Consider the following 23291-nt stretch of genomic DNA (forward strand, 5'->3'; position numbering starts at 1 on the left):
GACACTTTCAAAATGGCAGAGCATCATTAATGCCGTTCTGCCATATGAAAAAATTGTATACAAAAACAGAAAATGCCCTGAAAAATGTAATAAAGTGTGGGAAAGATGGTGTGGGTCAACGAGTACGGTGTTCACGCAGGATCAGTTCCAAAACCTGCTGAGGACAGTGACGCCTAGAAACACCTAATAAAACCAACAAAGAATCATACCCTCCACTGACACTACAAAGAAACTACATTGTCATAAAGAATGTAACAACTGTATGTGTTAATGGAATGTACTAAAGCATTGTTGACATGAGTGTAATGAGCCTATGATGTAACCAAAGTTCTTTATTCAGTTACTGTACAAAATACAGAGCTTTCAATAAAACGAGTTAAAAAAAAAAATGTGTTAAAGGTATAAATAAGGTTCATAGTAGAAGTGTTTTTATTAGAAAACTAAACACTAGAACAAGGGGGGACAATCTGAGATTAGATGGGGGAAAATCAGAAAGAACATCAGGAAATATGTGTTTTAGAGTAGTAGATGGTTGGAACAAACATCCAGCAGATATCGATGGAGAATCAACAATGAATGAATTCAAGTTTGCCTGGAATGAGCACAGATCTGTCATAAGAAATTAGATTAGATGGACCATGTGGGCTTTGCCTGCAGTCAATTGTCTAGGTTTCTATGCTTCATTATTGCAGAGAACTATTCTACCCATCAAACAGTGCCAATGTAGGTAGTATAATACTATAGCTAAACTCATACCGGCATATGTATAAGAAAACTTGTAATTTTTGTTTCTCTACATTTAATTTATCTCTCCTTCATTTTAAGGTGAATGCGACTTCTAACAATCAGTCAAGGTTGAAGATGGCTCACAAGGTACAATAGGCTGAGAATCTCTCATGCAGATTTTTCTTTACATTTAGAATAAAGCTATATAAGTAAAGTACTACAGTGCATTATAATGTATTGTAATTCATGAGTAAAACAGAACTAATGGCGAAAAAACGAAATCATTGTTAGAATACAAACCATAAAGCAGTAATTTTCTTGTCCTGAGTAGACGCACTGTGACTCAAATGTGAATTCAGCCTCAAGGCGTACCTTTAAAAAAACAATAAAAATATAAAGTATCCAGATACAACACAGTGGACCAAAAATAAATCCCATGGATTTCATAGATTGCAGTCACACAAGTAGCATTGTTTACTGACAATTTTTACACATATTGTATTAACACTTAAGTCTGGTTTACAGGGTCCAATGATTGCTTAAAGATCGCTCAAAGGACAGTTTGAGTGACAGCTTTGAGCGATTATTTTGCGTAAACCATTAAGTAGCTACTCAGCTACTTAAGAGCAATTAAGTGTGCAAATGAAGTCTTCCTGAATGCAGTTAATAGCCCGAGGGCTCTTATCTGCACTCAGATCCTTTGTTCTCCAGCGGGAAACAATGCTATCAGCACTCCCCGAAGGGAACTACTGATAAGGCTGAAGACGATTTTTAGATTGGACTAAATTTAACGATCAGCTAGCAGTGCACGATGGGCGCACATTTAGACGCAACGATTATCGCTAAAACGATCACCTTTTAGCAATTTTTTTTTAGCGATCATTGGCTCGTGTAAATGGGCCTTCACAATGCTAGTACTCATGTTATAAAGGGGCACAAAAAGACACAGACACAGGTGAGAGTGTTCAGGGCTGCAGTCTTTGTTCTTCAACCGATCCCATATGGTTGGCGAATACAATATCCATTTGAGGGTGACTACCCACTACAGTTTTTTTTCACAGCGAAATTCGCAGCGTTTTTTTTCTGCAGGGGTCTATGGGACTTGTAATGTTAAAATTGCGATCAGCAAAATCGCAATTTACTGCGATCGCTATTTTAACATTACAAGTCCCATAGACCCCTGCAGAAAAAAAATGCTGCGAATTTCGCAGTGAAAAAAAAACTGTAGTTGGTAGTCACCCTGAGAAAAAACTTTTTTGCTCTCTTCTAGATGTTTGACTGAATTGTACATTTCTCACATTGAATGAGTTTTGACTTTAAAGCAAAGTATAATGTTAGGCAACGGGAATCGGAGCAAACACAACTCATTGGTTTTGAATTATTACTGAAATTTGAAAAAATTGAAAAAAATGAATAAAGAAACGGAGTACTGAAAGGTGGTTACATGTGAATGACTACAGCAAAGCTTTATCTTAACCTTTCCTACTGAATTTAAACTATATATCATGAGAGTAGTTGTCTCAAAGTTCCTACAAACCTCAGAAGAGGCGAGGAAAAGAAATTGTTGTAATATATTAGTTTGGAAAAAATGATGCGATTCATCATCTACAAATGAAGAGATTAGGTATCAGCTATAAAACTGGCATACATTTCCACTACAATTACATCACTTTCTGGCAGAAATGATAGTAAGGGCTCTTTCACACAGGCGTATGCATTGTTAAGTTTACCACCGGCGACATAAAAACGTGTGAATGGGCGCACAAATCTAATGTTTGTACAGCCATTCAGACGGCCCTGGCCCGACGCATATACACCAAGCCCACAGTGCCATTGGGCGGGGGGAGACAGTTTAGCTCTGCTAAGCTGCCTCCCCCCTTTAACCCTCCTCGCTAGCTCTCAGCAAGGGGAGGAGGCGGGACAGGGTGGGAGCTTGTTTGCTAAGCTCCCGCCACCTCTCCGCCCCTTGTTGGCAGCCAGCAATGGGAGGGGAGGGGGCAGAGCTTAGCAACTAACTTCTCCCCGCCCCCTCCCATTGCAAACAGCCAGCAAGTGGCAGAGGGGAGGAGAGAAGAGGGAGGGAGTTTAGCAGTCACTAAATTCCCTCCCACCTCCCTTCTCCAGCCGCTGTCATTGGTTTCCATAGGAGTATATGGCAGCAGACATATTTCGCCCGGGAAAGATAGTTCCAGGACTATGTTTCCGGCCCGGCGTAAAAGCGCTCGGCGTTATATTGGCCCATAGGAAGTCTATGGCAGCGGCGATATTCCGGCCGGGAAAGATAGTTGCTGGACTATCTTTCCCGCCTGGCGTAAAAGCGCCCGGCGCTATATTGGCCGGCCAGGTCCTTTTACGCCACGGGAATATCCCCGTGTTATCTGATGCATTGGAATCCAATGCATCAGATGGTAGAGATTATCAGCCAGTTGTGAAAATGGGCACCAATATATGCTGGTGTGAATAAGCCCTAAAGTAGGACCTGGTGTTGTTCACCAAATGTAATATGAACACCTTTACATTTTAAAGTACTTGTGTTTTTAAATGTAACATGTTTTCATGGAGCTTTTATTGCTGTTTCTCGGTTGCTTTTTATTGAGAATCATTTTATACACACGTTTTCTTATAGCGAAGCCTATGGGAAGAATGCCATACCTTTAGCATACAAGTAATTATGAGGGAAATTATAGTACCAGTGTTTCTGGTGGTGCACAGCTGTGCTACATGCACGTCACACACACAACACTGCTACTTACATTGTTTATCCCATACAACAGAGATCAGAAACAGCACAGCACTGGAGAAGGACCTGTGATGATGTCACCATCATGCTCCGCCCCTGATCACATGACGGTGATGCTCATCCCGAGTGAATGACTTACATGCTCTGCCCCTGATCACATGACGGTGACGTCACCAAAGGTCCTGCATCCTTGTGCAGACTACAAACCCCCTGCGGCCTCAGTTGCTATGGAATACTAACGAACACCTACCTGGACAGCAGCCGTGTGCTTCCCTTTGATGATGTCAGTGTCATGTGATCAGGGGCGGAGCGTGTAACTGCCTCACTAGGGATGAAGGACCTTTGATGATATCACCATCATGTGATCAGGGGCCGTGCAAGTCACTCACAAACCCACTCACACGCACAGACAGACAAGTCGTCGTTAGTAGTTTGATGCTGCATTTTGAAAACACCACCACTGAATCAAAAAAGCACTAAAATGCTACAAAATTCTTTGTATGTATTGCATTTTAGATTTGACTACAGACATAAATGTCACGTATGGCTACAGTGTTCTTGTCCAAGAACAAATGCCAACAAAAATACCATGAAAATCAGTATAGAACATGGTGTCTTTCACAAGTCCGACTACCACTGATTTGATATTTATTGCCTATTGCAAAGATAGGTCTTTTACATTTGGAAAATTCTTTCAAACTCTTTTGTCTTCCAGAAATGTTGCAGTTTGCACAGTTTGCTAGCAGTGCACAATATTAGCACTCCATGTTTATGATGATTGCAACCTGAGATACTTCCCCAAGTCAGTAGAAATTACCTTATCAGTTCCACTGTCTCCGAGTACATTGTATAGGGGGACTTTGATTCCACTGGCCCATGTTCCAGGGCATTTCCACACTCAATAAAAGCCAGGGCTGCTTCTATATAGTTCAGTACTTTGTCAAATTTGTCCACCTTGTGAAAAATAAATACAAAATACAGCAATATTATACATACTAGAAGGAGAAATGTGCACAAATGACTAGAAAACTCAGATTTGGCATATATTTTATTGTGCATATTTTTTTAGAAAAAAAAATGCGAGGGAATCTTTAAGCTAACTAGTTAGATACACCCCCCCCCCCCCTTCTTTCCCCACCAAATTTTCAAGCCTCATGTCCACGGGGAAAATCAGGTCCGCTGCGGTTATGTAATGCGGATTTCTGCTGTGGATGCAGTGCGGATGAACTTAAATTCCTTTCTTTTTTCATGCGGGAGATCAAATGAGCTATGAGCTCTATGTGCTCCCGCACGTGTAATCCGCACTTAAATGGAGCGTGTTGGTTTTTTTTTCACGCGCATGAAATTTTTAAATTACTTTAAAACACCACCACGCGGGTGATCCGCTGCGGATTTTAAATTTTATTTTCTACGTGGACATGAGGCCTCACTCTACTAGTAAAAAGTATAAGCATGCACCTTGCTGTGTTGTAAATAAGTTCAGTCACTAGATGGCGACATAACTCTATTAATACAAACAGAAGGCTAAGCAGTACTTGTCAATCCTATAGTGACCACTAAAGAACTTCAGGTGCAGTAAACGATATGACATGCTGTAATATCAATGCTGATTTCCATATATGATATAATAGGAATGTCTAATGCCGGCTGAATTTTTTGAAATTGTTTTCCATCTTTTGATGTAATTGGTTTTCAACGACAATAATAGTAATAAAATGTGTTTCTTCTTCTCATCCAGATGGATACATAATGAAAAGGAGCAGGGAATCAGTTTTATGACACTGATGACTGAAAACAAATTGGATGCTGTTGTTTTATAAAAGTCAGATGTCACATAATGCAAGATCCCCATAGAATGGATAAGTGAGTCTAATTTGCTAACATAGCATCTAGATGCCTTAAATGCATCTAGATAAAACGTCAATTAGGTTTTATTTGTCTGGGGCAAATTAAACAATAAAAACATGTTTGATTAGTTATTCTAGGGAAGAGCATATGGTGGCGATAAACTGGCAGGAGCAATGTAATCTTAGAGCAGTCTGTCACGCCCTGGCCCTTTCGTTAAGCAGGCAAATCTTATTAGTATGCACAAAAACTGGTTTTTAATATTTTGTTTATCAAAGTGTAAATTTTAGAAGCAACATTGTGTAGGATAACAAATGGCAGTAATTTACCGTCAGCTCCATTTGCCCCCGCAGCATTTTTAATAGTCGATAGTTTGGACTTTATCCTCAAGTTAGACAGACTTGCACTATTTAACATAGTCAATGTAACTTTTTCTTTACTATTAGTCATTGACTTTAATGGACACTGCGACCATCGCACAGCACCATAACTTAGTTTAGTGCCGCTGGTCCGTAGTGCCAAATAGTAACGGTATCAAGGCTATAGAATATCAAGAGCAGAGACACTGGAAGCCTGGGAGCACACAGAAAACTACTCTTGTTCACAGTTCTCAAAGAAAATACCACACTTGTAAGATGCAAACATCCTTTGATTTTTATATAGTGCAACGAACAGGTAGAGCATGTTGCGGATTTGAAAAACTGCATCATGCCAAGAATCCGTTGCAGATCTTTTTGTCACTGGAGTGAATGGGGATTCTTAAACCCTATTCACTAGGACCTCTTTCACGCGGGCATTGCGATTTTCGGCCGCCCGCTTTGTGGCCAAAAATTGCATGAGCGAGAGAAAGCCGTGACCAAGTCGCAGCTAACTCTAGTGTTTCCATGCCCTTTCACATGGCCGAGTGCAGTGTATATATGCCACAGCCTGGAATTCTGTCAGCGTCGCTAAACTTTCTCCTCCCAGGAATATGGGAGCTGCCGGCAAAGGAAGAGGAAGGTGGTTTGGCAGCGCAAGCTGCTGCTAAAGTCCCTCCCCTTACCGGCAGCTATCATAAGTTTCTATTGGAGCTGCAGGCTGATTGCGGCCAAAAGATAGGGCAAGACCTATCTTTTTCAGCTACGCATAAAAGTGACTGCCAGAATTGGCAGTGTATATGCTATATTTTCCGGACAGACGATTTTACACGCCGGAAAATGGCCCATCTGAGCGAATGCATTGGAATCCAATGCTTTAGATGGCTGCAATTTTCGGCTGACATTTTATCACAGAGATTCAATGTGGATTTTGCTATCAGGGCATCCTGCATTACCTAATTTATAGGGTCTGTTTAGGGACAGACTTTCTTTCAGTTCAGATAATGAATAATAATAAGGTCACATGAGGCCATGAAAGTGACATTGAGAGTCAAAGACATGACGTCTGTTGAATGTCCCCAGATCCCTCTATAGCTACATCATACAAGGTTATTTGTGTTTGTAAAATAATATAACGATAGTTTTAAAACATCCTTAAACTGAGACTGTATAATTACTTATTTCAGAGTAATTGTTTGACAAAAAACACTCAATGATACAAGCATCTATAATTTAACAAAGCCAGTCATGCTTGTAATAGGTTTTATAATTATGTTTGGTGGTTTGTGCTGATGATAACTTCATGCCCATAAATACCAGGACAAAATTAATTTAGCATAGTGTATCTGGGAGGAAAGTGTACTTACCATGGCATCTGCTTTATGCTTCATTCGTTTAGCTTCCTGCATAAAGTAATCTGCGTTGTGAGGTCTACAGAACCAAAACGACAATGTTTAGAAGTATTCTTATATCAAGCGGTTATTTGCAGGTGTATTTTTACCTGCTTATAACCTTTTGTAAAATGTAATCTATATAATTATCAGCATTCCTAATTACTTATAGTATTATCATAGCCGAATCATTTAGACATTGCCCAAACAAAGCAGATCTATTGAAATCCCAAATGATGCACTTTTGTCACAGATTTCATGCATTCCATCCGCAGCATAAATGGATTTACTGTGGATTTAAAATCTGGAACTTTTCTATTTCCATGTTGATTTTCTGCACAATTTATGGGCCAGAACAGATAGGCGTGTTTTTCTCCCCTTATCATGGCCGTATAACGGGACAAAACCAAACCACAGATTTCAATGGAGTTCAGTGGTTTCATTTTTATTATAGGGATTTCTCGGCCGTGAATACTATGCCCTATCTTCCCCACATGCTGTATTCATTCCGCTCCTATCTTCCCGCGGTCTTTTTAAACTCTTGCGCGGAGTTTGAAAAGCTGGCATAGGGGAAGAAATTTTGGTGAGCGAAGTTGCACCTACAACAGTGTTTTTAAGCCCTATGGATGAGGAGTTGTTTAAATCTCATCCACATTGTTGCTATTGTAAATGCTGTGGATTCTCAGTGGATTCGCTGTGAAATTGCTGATTTGCTAAAAGCAAAATCTGCAGCAATTCTGTTGCAAATCCGTGGCAAAATCTGCATCGAAGGCATTAAAATTTTGGTGCAGAGTTTTCCCTTGAGGAATTCCCAATCATGTGTGACACCCCACTAGGAGTAAGAGGCATCTGATATTAGGAATGATATATTTCATGAAATAAATGATTTGCTGGTTGCTTTATTAGTTCGTTCTTGGACTATATCTAGATCTGTTTTATAAGAGAATTCAAGCCAAAAGCTGAGACCCCAAATTTTAGTAGAGTTCATAGTTGTGGATCACTGCCCCATCCCAATGGAGGGGAACAATAAGAGGAAATATTTTTCTTGTTCACTGTTACTGTGGACATGAACCGCACAGAGCCTGAAACTCGAACCAATTGTTACATGACTACATCCTGTTCTTTTTATAATTACAATCACTAAACATTGTGCAAACACAATTATTATAATGTCATTTTTACATGTTCTTGGCAAATAGAAGACTAGAATGAATCACTATTCCACTACTAGGGTGCAGTCAGATGAGTGTGGTTTACACGCTGCTACAGCAGCGTGAAAACCACGCTGCTATAGGAACCTATAGGTTTCTATGCAAGCACACACACGGACCCTTTTTAGAATCTGCGCTTCTAAAAAAGAAAGGACAGTAAGTGCAAACTCACTTGTCAGCTCTGTGGTGCGCCGCAGAGCAGCGTGCTTTCCATAGGCTCCTATGGGAGCTGAGGAAGCACGCTGCCCGTACCATGGATGTGTGACCAGGCAGCTCCACAGTGCTAGAGACAGCCCGGCCACACGATCTTTTCCTGCATGTCAGGAGCGTGGTTTACACGTTGCTCAGCGATGTGTAAACAACTCTTGTCTCACTGCACCCTTAGAAGTCATATAGCAGCTTTGTGACAGAATGTAATGTGGATGGTCCTATAATAAATATAGTAGCTGGGTCAATAGTGAGACATTGCAGATATTCACCACACATACTCAATCTAAATGCGTATGTAAAGCATTTATTATTCACCCCTAGAGAACAATAAGGCTCTATCGTGCATAATAAGTGGTAAAATAGAACATGCTGCGTTCTTTTTTACATGCGTATCATATGCAATGAATGTACTTTCATTGACTCCATTCACCGATGTACGTGAGCGTAATATGCTATTAAACTACGCTTGTGTTGGCCTGCCCTGATATGTAGTTTCTAACTAGCATGGGCACCAATGTAATTTATGTAACATCACCACTATAAAACCTGTAAGTTCACATTGCCACATAATATCATATACTCTATAAATTACACATACAACTTTATTTTGTATTGCTGTACCTTGTGCTTTCAAGCAACTGCTTAGTTATCCTTGTATCTGTATGCCCGTTCAGTGCTGGTGACCAATGGTTTAAATCTAAGTCATCTTTATTATATACAGATCTTGTATTGTTTGATGGTTGTGATCTCTAACAAAAGATAATAATTATACAGTAAGTTATTATAATACAGTACAATACAATACAGTCATGCGAAAAAGATAGCAGCCATTTCTCTTCACTATTAATAAAAATACTGAGCTATTCCTTGATGGGTAAGGATATGTTAACATCATAGTTTCCATCATGGGGGAAGGAAAATGGAATTCCTGGCTGGAACGGATCCATCCTATGACAGACCTGAACAGCGCCAAAGAGACCTCATTGACTTAAGGTGGTCTATCTGGCTTCAGTAATGCCCTCCAGCATTTTACGGGACAAAATAGCGCTGCCTAGATTTTAATGGAGTGAATCTCCGATAGATGTGAACGAGACATAACTCACAATTGTATCAATGTGAGTACTAAAGAATTCAATAAAAACCATATCACCTTCAGTAGAAAGCAAATACAAGAAAGTAAAATAATGAAAGGCCTTATGCATGCAGCCCTATCTGTGTGGTACGGATCCATTATATGGTGTCCACGAACTGCTCTTCATCCAGACTTTATCTCCAGGTGCCTATTCTTTTACACTGAGGCACAGAGAGGTTTTATATAATGTTCTGTTGTATGCTATATTATGAAGGAATTCTCCCTTATAAGCATTGTTTCCAAGGGAGAATGCGGTGCCAGACATTTATGTGGGTGTCATCCAGGTGTCATGGCAGACTGGGCCCAAGGGATCCCATGATTGTTTGCCAATTAAGATGTGCTTGTGACACTTCTTAATAAGGGTGCCTGTTAAAATACAGTATAATGCAACATCACCTAGCAAATGTTCATAAGTTCAAGGTCCCTGTCAAATAAAAAGTTTTTTAAAATAGTAAAAACTGGCATCGCTGTGTGTACAGGTCCAGTTTATTAAAATTTCAGATCATTAATCCAGCACGGTGAATGCCGTCAGAAAAATAATACACAAAGCCAGAATTGTGCTTTTTGGTCTCCCATCTCCAAGAAAAAAAAAATTTTAAAAAGGCAATGAAAAAGTTATATGTACCCCAAAATGGTATCAATAAAAAACTACTGGCCAGCTCACAAAAATCAAGCTCTCACACAGCTGCATCAATGGAAAAATCAAAAAGTTATGGGAGTAGGGGTCAATAGATGGCGACAGAAAGTAATATTTTAAAAGGTGTTTGTTTTAAATAGTACAGCATAAAAAAGTATACTGCACTGTGAATGCCATAAAAGCAAACCCCCAAAAATGTCACAATTGCGTCTCTTTTCTATTTCGCCCCACTTAGAAATTTTAAAAAGTATTCTAATAAAGTATATGGCAAGTTGAATGCTATGCTAAAACAAGCCCTCATGTAGCTATGTCAGAGGAAAGATAAAAAAAAAATATGATCTTTTGAAAGTGGCAATGAAAGTATGAAAACAAAAAGGGCGGCCATGAGAGGGGTTAAAAAATTTATTAAACTAATCAAGGAAATGAAAGTTTCATACGGCTTGAGGAAATAAAAGTTAAAATAGTCATGGTATGCAAAGCTATCATCATTTATAGAAGTGTATACCAGATGTAACCAAGAAGTAGGAGCATCAAGGACCCTTGGTCATGAAAAAGTTAAAATCAAATTGCTCCTAAGGACATTTTATGATGTCTAGAATTTTGGCACCAATATACTGTAACTGCTTGAAAGGGAAGTGTGAATTGCTGTTAAGTTGTGTGTCTGGGACCTGTGGTTCTGCAGGTTTCTATGAGCACGGCTTCACAGGTGAAGGATAATTGCGCTGGCTGAGCGTGAAATACTCCACCAGCCAAATACCAGCATCTCTTGGTAGTAGATGCTGGTCATTTTAGTGCTTTACTAAAATGTTATGGAGAAAGGAGAGATTTCAACAGCACTACCTCATACCAATCGGTCGGATGGATATATGCAAGTCACCATTCAGAATCCTGATCCTTGCATTCACCAACAGTCCAAGTAAAAAAGTAGATGTGACAGCATGCACAGATTTGATAAAGACTTTGATTAAGTCGAAACGTCATCTGTTTTTTTCTTGGGAGGAATAAAGAATTTCCTTTTATCTGCACCCCGCATGCTGTTACATCTTTTTTTTACTCAGAGCTGGTGTTATGCATGCTTGTCTGTCGTGTCTCTCTCCTTCCCTTGGGATGGTCTGGACACCTGCTGTCCCTCCCCTCCTTGCGTTCTGGGGTGCGTGCATTGAGTATTGCGTGGTTTGGTGACTGCACAGGTGCATATACCCACAGGTTTCTCCCTATCCCTTTACAGGTGCAGCATCCAACCATCTGATGTCTTATGTGTGTGTCAGGTGGGTGATGCCTGACACTGTTACCTGTTACGTCAGCATGGTGGCTGACTCTCTATTCCCTTGGTGTGAGGACATTTGGACTAGCTATAGTTTCCTACATTTATGCATGTGAGTTCTAGGTGGTGTTTCTGTTGTATGTGGTATGTATAACCCTGTTTGTTGGTGTGAACAGTGACTTGTTCTGTATGTCTGTGCAGGTGGCCAGACATGAGGTGTGAACTGTCGTATTCTGTGTGTGAACAGTGTCGTGTCCTACATGTGTTTTGTGCATCTCTCCAGGTTCCTAATGAAGGATAGCCAGGTCTCAGATGAAGACAGTGGGGTCGACCTTATCGGGACAATCACTCCGCTTTTAGGCAGGGGTTCCCCACTTTCCCTGATTAGTAATGGATAGGGGTCCTTCAATCTTTACCTGGAGTGGTGTAATTGATCTATGCAACAGGATGAGAGTTGTTGCGGTTTTATTAGGACACCATCTTGTGTCCGTGCTTAGGCGTGGTGATTTAGTGCGCCACTTGGACATAACAATTGCTTTTAGCAAATTTCATGGATGTATGAACTTTGTCCCTATGTTTTTTTTAATTAAATGAATTTTTTATTGAGCTTTTGCACCTTTTACATATCTTTATAGCATTTTTGTATATTTTGCATTTTTTGTCAATTCTGTCATTTTAAAAACAGCTTTTTTTGTACAGCACACACATGAATGAAGCCTTTCACCCCAAAATGGATACCCCTGTTTCTCCCGTGTTCAGAGACATACCCATTGTGGCCCTAATCGTATGTCTGGATGCACAACGGGGCCCAAAAAGAAAGGAGTAGTCGGTGGCTTTCAGAACATAGATTTTCCTTGAAGGCGTTTTAGGCCCCATAGCACATTGTAGAGCTCTTGAGCGGCCAAAATCAAAGAGAACCCCCACAATTGACCCCAATTTGAAAACTAGACCCCTTAACGAATTTATCTAGGGGTGTACTGCCCATTTTGACCCCACAGTTTTTGAATGAATTGAAGCAAAGCAAAAGGAAAAAATTGTGATTTTTGTTTTTTTGGCAATTCTGTCATTTTAAAAAGTTTTTTTGGTACAGCACACACATGAATGAAGACTTGCACCCCAAAATGGATACCTCTGTTTCTCCCGTGTTCAGAGACATACCCATTGTGGCCCAAATATTTTGTCTGGATGCACAACGGGGCCCAAAATGAAAGGAGTAGTCGGTGGCTTTCAGAACAGAAATTTAGCATGAAGGTGATTTAGGCCCCATTGCCCACTTGTAGAGCTCTTGAGCGGCCAAAATGACAGAGAACCCCCACAAATGATCCCATTTTGAAAAGTAGACCCCCTAACGAATTTATCTAGGGGTGTACTGTGTATTTTTACACTACAATTTTTGAATAAATCTAAGCAAAGCAGTAGGAAAAAAATTACAATTTTCATTTTTTGGGCAGTTGTATCAATTTAAAAACTGTTTTTTTTGTACAGCACACATAGGAATGAAGACTTTCACCCCAAAATTGATACCCCTGTTTGTCCCGTGCTCAGAACCATACCCCTCGTGGCCCTAATCTACTTAAAGGACACATGACTAGGCCTATAATGGAAGGAGCACCCGTTGGATTTTAGGGTACAACGGAATAAATTCCAGGCCCCATTGCCCACTTATAGAGCCATTGAGCGTCCAAAACTATAAAGAACCCCCACAAATGACCCCATTTTAAAAACTAGACCCCTTAACGAATTCATCTAGGGGTGTATTGCGTATTTTGACCCCACAGTATTTGAATAAATTTAAGCAAAGCAGAAGGAAAAAATTACGATTTTCAATTTTTTGGCAATTTTGTCAATTTAAAAACTGTTTTTTTTGTACAGTGTACATATGAATGAAGACATTCACCCCAAAATGCATACCCCCGTTTGTCCCGTGTTCAGAAACATACCCATTGTGCCCCTAATCTACTTACAGGAAACATGGCAAGGCCTGTTATGGAGGGAACACCCGTTGGATTGCAGGGCTCAACTGAATAAATTCAAGGCCCCATTGCTCATTTGTACGGAATAAAAATTGACTCCCTAAAAATATCCCCCCCCCCTCCCCGCCCTTTTCGGCGTTCCCCAAATCTTAGATAAAAGTAATAATGTGAACTGTGTGGTATTTCTGAAGACAGGGGTAATTACGGAGGCTGGTTGGGATGGGTACATGGGGCAATAAAACCGGTATCCCCCCTCCTCTCATGCTTTTTGGGGGTATTTCATGACCTCAGCAGCAGGTATGGGGTGTAAAAAGTGGCGTTCCGTGAGTCTCCGTAAGCTTGATGAGGTGCGGCGGTCTCACATAGAAGGCGCTCAACAAGCTGCTCCTGGAACTGCAGGAAGGCAAGCGTTCCCGGGGCTTCTTGTAAATTGCGTATTACAGGTAGCGATCTGAATAACGCCGGGCTCACGTAGCCGTAGGCGGAATCTGCTTGCGGAGGCCCGCAGCGGATCCCAGCTGTGAGCCCGGCTGTGACCCTGCGTACGGCCATGTAATGTACTGCGCATAACTGCCTATTCACACAGGCGGTCATTCGCAGTACACTTGTTTTTTGTTGTTTTTATTTCCCGCACCCTCGCTTAGCGATGACACGGGTACCCGCAGCCCGTATACAACGTAGTTGCGTATGGGCAGCAGGTATATCCACGACCATGGAGCACAATGGCCTCTATGTTGCCGATATTTGCGGTAAAATAGAACCTGCTGCGTCCTCTTTTCTGCGAATGGATTACACAATTCCAACCCACTAATGTGAGCGGAAATGTGTAATCCAATGCTATTGATCTGCGTAATACCGCGGATCAGACGCATGCGTAATCCATAATTCCTATCCGGTCATGTGAGACCGGCCAAAGGTAGATCGCTACCTTTTTTTCACGTGACCGGGGACCGCTCAACGAGGCCACCCGTCACTGCTCCAGGCTCTCGGCGACCGATGGTCGCTGAGAGCAAGGAGATTTTAAGTTTCCTGGGCTCCCCGACTCCTGCGCATGTGTCCGGTGTTTTGCTGGCGGTTGCATGCGCAGAATACGGGAAAGTTCACGGAAGAAGATTGCGTCGGGGTGCAAATACGGAGGCCTCCGGTAAAAAGTTTCATCTCCTCTCACCGATCACATCGGTGAGGGGAGATGAACCTTCACCTTTTTTTACTTTTACGTGATCACCATTATCCATTGGATAACGGCGAACACGTGATCAGGAACCGCTCACCGCGGCCCCCCGTGAAATCTCCAGGCTCTCGGCTAAGTTTTGTAGCCAGGAGCAGGGAGATTTTAAATTACCACGGCTTTTGCGCATGCTCCTGCCATATTGGCGACGGGCACGTGCGCAGAAGCTGGGGTAAGGTCCGCGGATAAATCCGCGGGCCTTAGGTACGTCATTTCATCCTCCCTCACGGATATGATCCGTGGGGGGAGATGAAACGCAAGCTTTTTTTTTACTTTTTAAAACTTTTTTTTTTACTTTTTGCACTTTTTTTAAAAACTTTTTACCCCTTTTTTTATTTTTTATTTTTACTTTTCACACTTTATTTTTACTTTAAATGATCACTGTCATCCATTAGATGACAGTGATCATGTCCCCAGTGACATCCCTCTGCTCTTGGCTACACATGACAGCCAGGAGCAGAGGAATTTTGAATTTCCCGGGGCTTGAGCCCCTTTGTGCACGCGCCCAATGTCAATCATCGGGCGCGCATGCGCAGACAGGGATTTCGGGTCCCGGGACATCGCAGAGGACCAGGGGTGAGTATTTTCACCTCCCCTCATGGATCCGATCTATGAGGGGAGGTGAAACTTCACTTTTCTTTTACTTTTTCAACATCGCCGCTATCCAATGGATAGCGGCGATCGCGGGCCCGGAGACCGCTCACAGCGGTCCCCGGTAACACCTCCTGGTTCCCGGCTACCTTCAGGAGCTGGGAGCCAGGAGATTTTAAATTTGCCGGGGACACCCGGGCTTCTGCGCGTGACATCATCGCCTGGCGCGCATACGCAGAAGGCCGCCGGCGGGTCCGGGAGGACCAGATCTCCGGGGGACACCGCTGACAAGCTGTGTGAGTATTTTCAGCTGCCCTGATGGATCCGATCCATCAGAGCAGCTGAATTACTACTTTTTTACACAGTTTTGTTTACTTTTTTGCGATCGGCGCTATCGATTGGATAGCGCCGATCGCAATGCCGGGGGGGACTGCCCGCATCCTGGGATGACAGCTCCATGCTGTCGGCTACCTGCGGGCACCGACAGCATGGAGCTGTCACACCCTCAGGCCAGTGGGCATTAATCCAAAGAGGATGCATAAAACTACGTCCTCTAGGATTAAAGCCCACTTTCTGAGGATGTAGTTTCCCGATGGGGCAGTCGTTAAGGGGTTAATAAACTTTATATATACCGAGTACGTGCTTCGTTATGTCTTTTTTATTTCTACTCCTCTCCCACATTAAGTCCCCAGTTTACAGGTGCCAACCCACACGGCTCACCACTCCACCCCCTATATGTTTGGTCCATCATTTCTTGTTTGGCTCTGGGCATGTATCCATCTCAGCCATATATCCTGGTATTTTTGGCTGGTCTTGCGCTTAGTATATATACTCTTTTCCCACGGTAAAATTTGGTTGACCTTTTTTTTAAAATTCCAGCGTGGGTGGTTCTTCATCTAACCAGCGCTGGGCTATTGTCTTTTTAGCTACGTACAATAATCTGGATACCGCCAGTTTTTCATGATCATCTAGCGCTAGGTCGTGTATATATCCCAGAATGCACACATATGGTGTAAAGTCCATACGTATGCCGAATGCCGTATTTATTGCACCTCGTATTTCCACCCAATATCTATGCAATTTCGGACATCTCCATAGCATGTGGATTAGGTCCGTCGTGTGGGTTTTACATTTTGCACACACCGGAGAGGTTCTATGTTGTACAAGAAGGCCGGAGTACGATACACTCTGTGTATTAGGAAAATTTGCGATACTCTGTGCGACTCGCTCAGAGATAGTTTGGGCGTCATTTGTAGGATTTCCTCCCAGTGTGACTCCTCAATGGGCCTTATGTCTGCTTCCTATTTTGCTTTTGTTGGTATCGGGTTGCGTGCATTGATCGTGTCCTGTATGTGGGAGTATAATACAGATATTTTCCCCGCTGTGGTGGTGGCGTTACCTATTATGTCCGCCACTATATTCGTTGTCACTGTTATTTCCGCCTAATTCTTTTCCGCTTGTATAGCGTGTCTAAGCTGTAGATATTTGTAGAAGTCACTATTGAGGATGCCATAGTTCTGTCTTAGCTGTTCAAGGGTTTTCAGCTCTCCCCCCTCCAGTATCTGGACCACTCTCCTGACACCCCTGTCTTTCCACCCTTGGAAACCTTGCAATTTGCTAATTTCTGGTAGATATGGGTTATTCCATATGGGGGTATACTGTGTACAGCTTGTTATACCGAGCATGTTTCTGGTTTTCCACCATACTTTATGCATCAGTAGTAACATGGGAGCATTCTGACCGTTGGTTTTAAATGCTCCGCGTTCCAGTGTTTCAAACAAGTGTGACCCGGCAAAAAGGTTTTTGAGGATTCTGAAACTGGCGTCTTGTGTCTCCTCTGTCTCCCATCCCCTGAGGTGTTGCAGCTGGGAGGCCATGAAGTACGAAAACGGGTTGGGCAAAGCTAGTCCACCCTTTACTTTGTCCCTATGTTAGCATTAGCAGTGTTCTAATCCTGTGTACCTCTTTACAGTATATGTTGTATTATGTGGTGTTGGACCAATCATTTTACTGATCTGAGGTTTAGTTGCGTAACACAAAATAAAAACCTACCTGGGGAGCATGTGAGTGCTTCTCTTGCTGATAATGTAGATTGCAAGAAGCATAGGTGGACATAATGCCCTTATCACATTTCTGTGCAGAAGAGACGTCCTCACTTGTGCAATTTGGATTAGGCTCATCAGGAAAGAAAGGTAATGGAGATAGACATTTCTCTGGTTTTGATAGAGACATTTCAAAGCTGTTTAAAAATATAATTTGGACACGATGTTTAACATGACAATAGTGAACACAGCATCACCTTAATCTACTCTGAAATGACCTGGCACTTCCCAAGTTTTATCTAGATCAGTTAAAGAAGCTTGATGTTCATTTGTGCCTTTTAAATATCACAATATCTTCCTCAGCACTATCTTAGGTGCAAATATTTAGTGGGCACCATAATTTTCAATACAAATTGACATATATATTTTTTCTTTTCTATTTAAAAAATATCTATTCAATACATATACATAGCTATTTGAATGCTATGGCTTCCAGTGCTATTACATGGTTCTGTAATACTTTCATGCTGCCTTAAAGCGGTTATTCAACTTAATTTTTTTCTTTTAAAACTAGTTCCCCGAGCAAAAAAATGATAAACAGGCATATACTTACCTCACCTGAGTACTCACAGCTCCTGTGCTGCCTTATGATGATGTGTTTACAGGCTGCAGCAGCCTGTTCAAGGGAGTCACAGGCTTCTGCAGCCAGTCGCAGACCGTAGCACTCGAACACTTAGGTTAATGATTGGCTGCAGGAGCCTGTGATATCCCGTACATGGGCTGACTGTAGCCTGCAACACAATGTTATGGGGAAGACCTGTGGAGACCCAGTCGAGGTAAGTATTATTTATTATGTTTGCACATGGTGAGGCTTTTTTAAATTCTGTTGTACAACCCCTTTAACTGTCAATACAAGTTCATTATGTATGCTTCACTATGTATCGTTCCTCATCCACTATGATGTTTCATCATTATGAAGCCAGTATTTCAGTTCCAGTAAACTTTTCCAGGTAATGTTTTCTGCCTATGTTGGGCACTAAATGGTACAACTCTCTGGAAGGCCTGGAAGATCAAATTGGATTGCCAACACTGGCGTACTTTTACTCCAGAGATAGCACCACTCTTGTCCTTGGACCGTGTTTAGCATTGCAGTTCCGCTCTATTCAAGTCAATGAGGCTGAGCTGCAATACTAGATACATCCATTGAAAGAAAAAAAGTAAACTAGTGCAGACAACCTAATCTGATCTTCTAGGCCTTCCTGAATAGACGTAAAGGGAACTTGTCATGTTGAATATGGTGTCTGATCTGCAGGCAGCATATTATAGGAGGAGCTGAGCAAATTGACACATAGTTTCATGGCAAAAGATTCAGTTTAATTTGTATTTTATTAATTAATTTAATCCCTGCTCTTTTGGATTTAGGAGTCCAGTGGGTGGACCTATCAGTGAGTGACAGCCTTCCCTGTATCAGTATACAGATATAACCGTCAATCACTTATTAGTCCAACCTTTGGACTTTTAATCACCAAGATATGAACCCCCAAGTATGGATCCTATATATCCATCTACCTACATAAATACTTAGACAGAACTCCTGTCCCTTCTAGCATAAACTCTAGTTTTTATTTTATTGCTAGTATGTTATCTTCTATTTTACCTAATTCTCGCAATACTCTTGAAAACATATTATGCTCTTTTCCTTGTTGTGAGATATTACCCTCTGTGAGGGGTTGCTTGGCAAACTGTTGCCCTATGTTTGTATTATTCCCCAAAAAGTTAATTTGAAACCTAAAAAGAAATCGACCTACACGACAAATACTGTAACTTTATTTATTACTTGGCGCCACACTCCCATTTTGATAATATTCTGTAGCAATCTGAAAACATTTTCTACTTCTGCAGAATCTATAAAGCCCCCACTGCTTATGTAATAAGACTCATTTAGTTGGGAATTGTTAGGACTGTTTGTTTTCAGACAGTTTCTATTGTTGGACAAACAAAAATGGTTACCTAAATCCGATACTACACAATTTTCAATTTGTTATAATATCGTTTAGTGTAAACAGACCCTAAAACTAAGTACTCGCGTGCTAGTAAGTCAACATCATATGCCAGTGAAGGGAATTACATACCTTTTGAGTTCTAAGCTCTCAATGTTTGCGGCATGAAGACTCTCAACTGGAAATTGCAGACTATCTTTCTTTTCCAAAGGGTTCTTCTTCATCTCCTGAGATCCTTCACTTTCATACTACATAACATAAACATTTCTTCAATGGGCTAATGTGTTCTCATGTTACATATGATATACTAAACAACCCAACTAGAGAAATAGAGTAAGGGCTCATGCCCACGAATATATCGGTAAAATGCTGCGGGTCTCTAAACAGCATTTTACCGATGTTTGTAAACACTGAGTCTGCCGGCAGATACTGCCTATGGCAGCGAGTGCGCTGTACATGGCGTATCACATAGACATGCACCGTGTGAATTCCCCACTCTGTTTCAGAGCGGGGTTGCATATGAAAACGTTGCCCATCCACAGTGTATTGCGTACAGACAGCATTTCATACGCTACCTATACCAATGTATAGGGCTCACACTGCGTGGTACACAGAGAAATAGAGCATGCTGTGTTTTATTTCTTTTGTTTATCGACAGTGTCTGTACACACATGTGTATGGATCAATGAAAGTCCATTGACTTTCATAGACCCCATTCACTGCGTATCATGCGGCCTTGCAACACACACGTAATACCCGGTGAAAACACGTTTTTGGACATGAGCCCTAAATGAAAGTTTTTCGCTAAACTGTGTGGCAACACTCACAACCACTAAAAATAACATGGAAGGAAATTTCATTCAGCTAGTACATCGGAGGTTGTTCATCTCGTGCCAAGACATGCTATAGTATGAAGAGTAGGCTAGGCCAAGTGGTCATTTGAAGTGGATATATATATGTAGGTCATGCTTGTTGTACATTTGGGGTATGTGAAGGAGACCCCAGTGATTAGATGTTAAAAAGGGAATTTTATAGGGTTCACAAACAATAATGTGGAACTTTTTATGAATGCCATCAAGTAGCACTCCAGTGCTCTATGAGTACTGCACACAACTGGTTCTCTTTAAGCAGCAACTTAGTGCAGTTCCACAATGTAACGCCTGAAGGCCTAAGAGGATATTCACATGGGACTTATTGCCTGAAGTATAATCCTATCCAGATTTTACAGCATGTATGTGTGAGGGCTGATTCACCCGACTGAGATTATCGCACGAGTTTTGTACGATGCGATGCGCACAAAACTCTCACAGATATGAAATTCATTCTTTTGAACGGTTTTATTCACACAAGCGATCTTTTCCTTGCAGCATCGTTGCAACAAAAAGAAATTGCAGCATGTTCTAGTTTTGGGCGTTCCCCTGGAATGCATTGCTGATTGTTTTTAATGGGACCTTGAAATGTGTATGCGAGTGCAATGTTTCCCATTGAAGTCAACAGGAGACACTTGCAATCCTTCCATGCACGTGAAAATCGGATGTTTGCAAGCGCAATATCAGGTTTCTCAGCCCGACATCATGCTCACCTGTGTGAATGTAGCCTGACATGCAGATTTTGCTGCACATTTCACTGCTCATCGAAATTGGTAAGTTCTGCTGTAAAAATCCACAGCAAACAATTGATACACTGCGGATTTAAACCTTGCAGTTTTATGCAGATGTTTTTTCACAGCATGTACATAAGATTTATTAAAGTCTCATCCACTTTGCTACTACCTGAAACAATTTAGATTTTCGACTCGCAGCATTTGGCCCCCTGTTCATGGGCGTTGCGGTATCCCGCAGCGGAGCTCCACCGCCTTGGAGTTGGAGCCGCAGACGAATCTCTGCCGGTCAGCCTAGTCTGATAGATAGGCTGACTGCGGAGAATCGGGGCAATTCGCAGCATGCTGCGAATTGCGGGCCGCGAGCGGAGAATTGCAATGATTATCTGCTCATGGACAGGGGGCCGGCGCTTTCCATAGCAATGCTATAGAAAGATTCAGGCGGCATGATTCGCCGGCGGTTTACTGCCAGCGTAATCACTGCCGTGGACAGGGGGCCTTTATGCCCTATGAGAAAGTACATTCAAGGCTTCGGCACACAGCAGAGCCCTGTCCATGGAGCTGGTATGGCAGTGTAGGACGTCCGTACAGCTTCTTTAGTATGGAGCCCTACAGCCTTCATGCACTGCAGTACAGGCTCCATTTGACTTTATATGTACGAGATAATCTTCCCCAGAAGCAATGCATTTATTCAGCATCTGACAGACAAAACTCTCTATGTTCCCATATTAAGTCAGAGGTTTACAATAGAGGACTCATGCAATGTACAAAATAGGGCTGTAATATAGAAGCAGAAGCCCTTACAGTGTGAAACACTTGCCCTGGACAATCACAGAGTTTAGGGGACTACAGAATGCAGGCCCAATTTGAAAAGTAACTATTTCTAATCAGAACTAGTGTATTGATCATTTATATAGCATCAAGAATGAAATCATGGGCTAATATGTTTTGTAGTATCACATTTTGAATGTGTAACTCTGTTCAGTTGAACAGAGACAAAGTTACATCTAAATACTATGCAATAAATATACAGTGTTGTAAAGTAAAAATGCAACACACACAAGTGACGCAGAACTGAACCTACCTTACGTTTACGTCGCATTTTCATTGAAGGGTTATCCGTTGTTTGGAGTAAACATTTACTTGGCGATGGAGTCAGTATCTTGTCTTTGCTATTATTCATATTGAGGTTCTCCTGGGGTACACTGTGCGGAATTCTTGACAAAAGCATTAAATCAATCTGTACCCAAAGTGCCTTGATGTCATTGTTTCCCTTTACAGAACAATCATTCCTCCCAAAAGGAACTAGAGTATAAAACTGCTCTTCCAGCTCAGGGGCGACCTCACTTGTAGTCCTCCTACTAATACAATCTTGTGTATTATAAGTACTAGCCTGTTTTATGTTATTATTCCCAGACTCTTTATACCGTTGACTACTTTCTGATGAAAAGGCAGGGTTATTTTTGCAAAAAGGAAGTATGTTTGATTCTGTTTCTGTGCTGTGGTCAGATGATTGTAGTGAGAGCTCAATATTCTCCTTGCATTTTGGGACAGATCTAGTAATTTGAGTTCGTCTTTTTTTGTAATCAAACAGAGTTGCTCTGGATTCTTTTCTATGCAATCCTCTGCTATAGCAAGTCAACTTGTTTTTAGTTTGTTCAGATATTTCACTTCCAAGAATCCCTTGGGTCAGAGCATGATCTAGTTTGTGGCAATTCAGATCATCGCCACTAGATGTCCTCTCTGTCCTCCTTGTAAGCTTTCTGCAGGCTGGTGTCCTTCGAGATGTATTTTCAGAAGGAACTGCAACCACAACTGTAGCAGCACGTGCACCAGGTGGAGGTGACCTAAGCTTCACACCTCTGTTTCCTATTACAGTGCACGTTGCTCCAATACTCCGCTCTTCTCTGGTGGGACTCCTGTCATCTTTGTGACTTGGACTTTCCTGATCAACCTGAGATGCTTTCTCGCAGCCCTGTTCCCCTTCATTTACTCCTCCATGGTTAAGGCTTAATGGTTGGCTGAGAATAGAGGTCTTGTTTGGATTGACTTTATTCAACCACTTATCCAGCTGCCATTTGTGAGCTGTTGAATGCTGAGGCTGAAGGCAAATGTTTTACAGTAAGTCATATGTTAGCCAAAAACGTAACAACTGCCCATAACTAGTCTTATCCACATAGATAATACTAACATTTCAACCTTTCCTTTGCAATAGTATTAACATCATAACAGACATCAATTGTAAGCTACCAAAACTCACTGCTGTGGTCAAAAAAGTTGTTATACTTTTTTAAAGGTAATGTTTCTATGATTATATGTATTGTAGCATGCAAATGGTAACTATA

The 23291-nt window shown here is 41.6% G+C and overlaps 1 protein-coding gene across 1 annotated transcript in view; it reads right to left on the minus strand.

The window, feature by feature from the left end:
- Window positions 1–23291, minus strand: part of AFF3 (ALF transcription elongation factor 3) — a 335141-nt gene that overhangs the window by 32818 nt on the left and 279032 nt on the right. The window contains exons 9-15 of the mRNA XM_066577159.1: window positions 22031–23047; window positions 19479–19594; window positions 17357–17543; window positions 9101–9228; window positions 7035–7098; window positions 4284–4420; window positions 1027–1098 (exon numbers count right to left, since the gene is read on the minus strand). Of these exons, the coding sequence (XP_066433256.1) occupies window positions 1027–1098; window positions 4284–4420; window positions 7035–7098; window positions 9101–9228; window positions 17357–17543; window positions 19479–19594; window positions 22031–23047 (1721 nt within the window). The remainder of the gene's footprint in view (window positions 1–1026; window positions 1099–4283; window positions 4421–7034; window positions 7099–9100; window positions 9229–17356; window positions 17544–19478; window positions 19595–22030; window positions 23048–23291) is intronic.

Source organism: Eleutherodactylus coqui, chromosome 1 (genome assembly GCF_035609145.1).
Source record: "Eleutherodactylus coqui strain aEleCoq1 chromosome 1, aEleCoq1.hap1, whole genome shotgun sequence".
Taxonomy (NCBI): domain Eukaryota; kingdom Metazoa; phylum Chordata; class Amphibia; order Anura; family Eleutherodactylidae; genus Eleutherodactylus; species Eleutherodactylus coqui.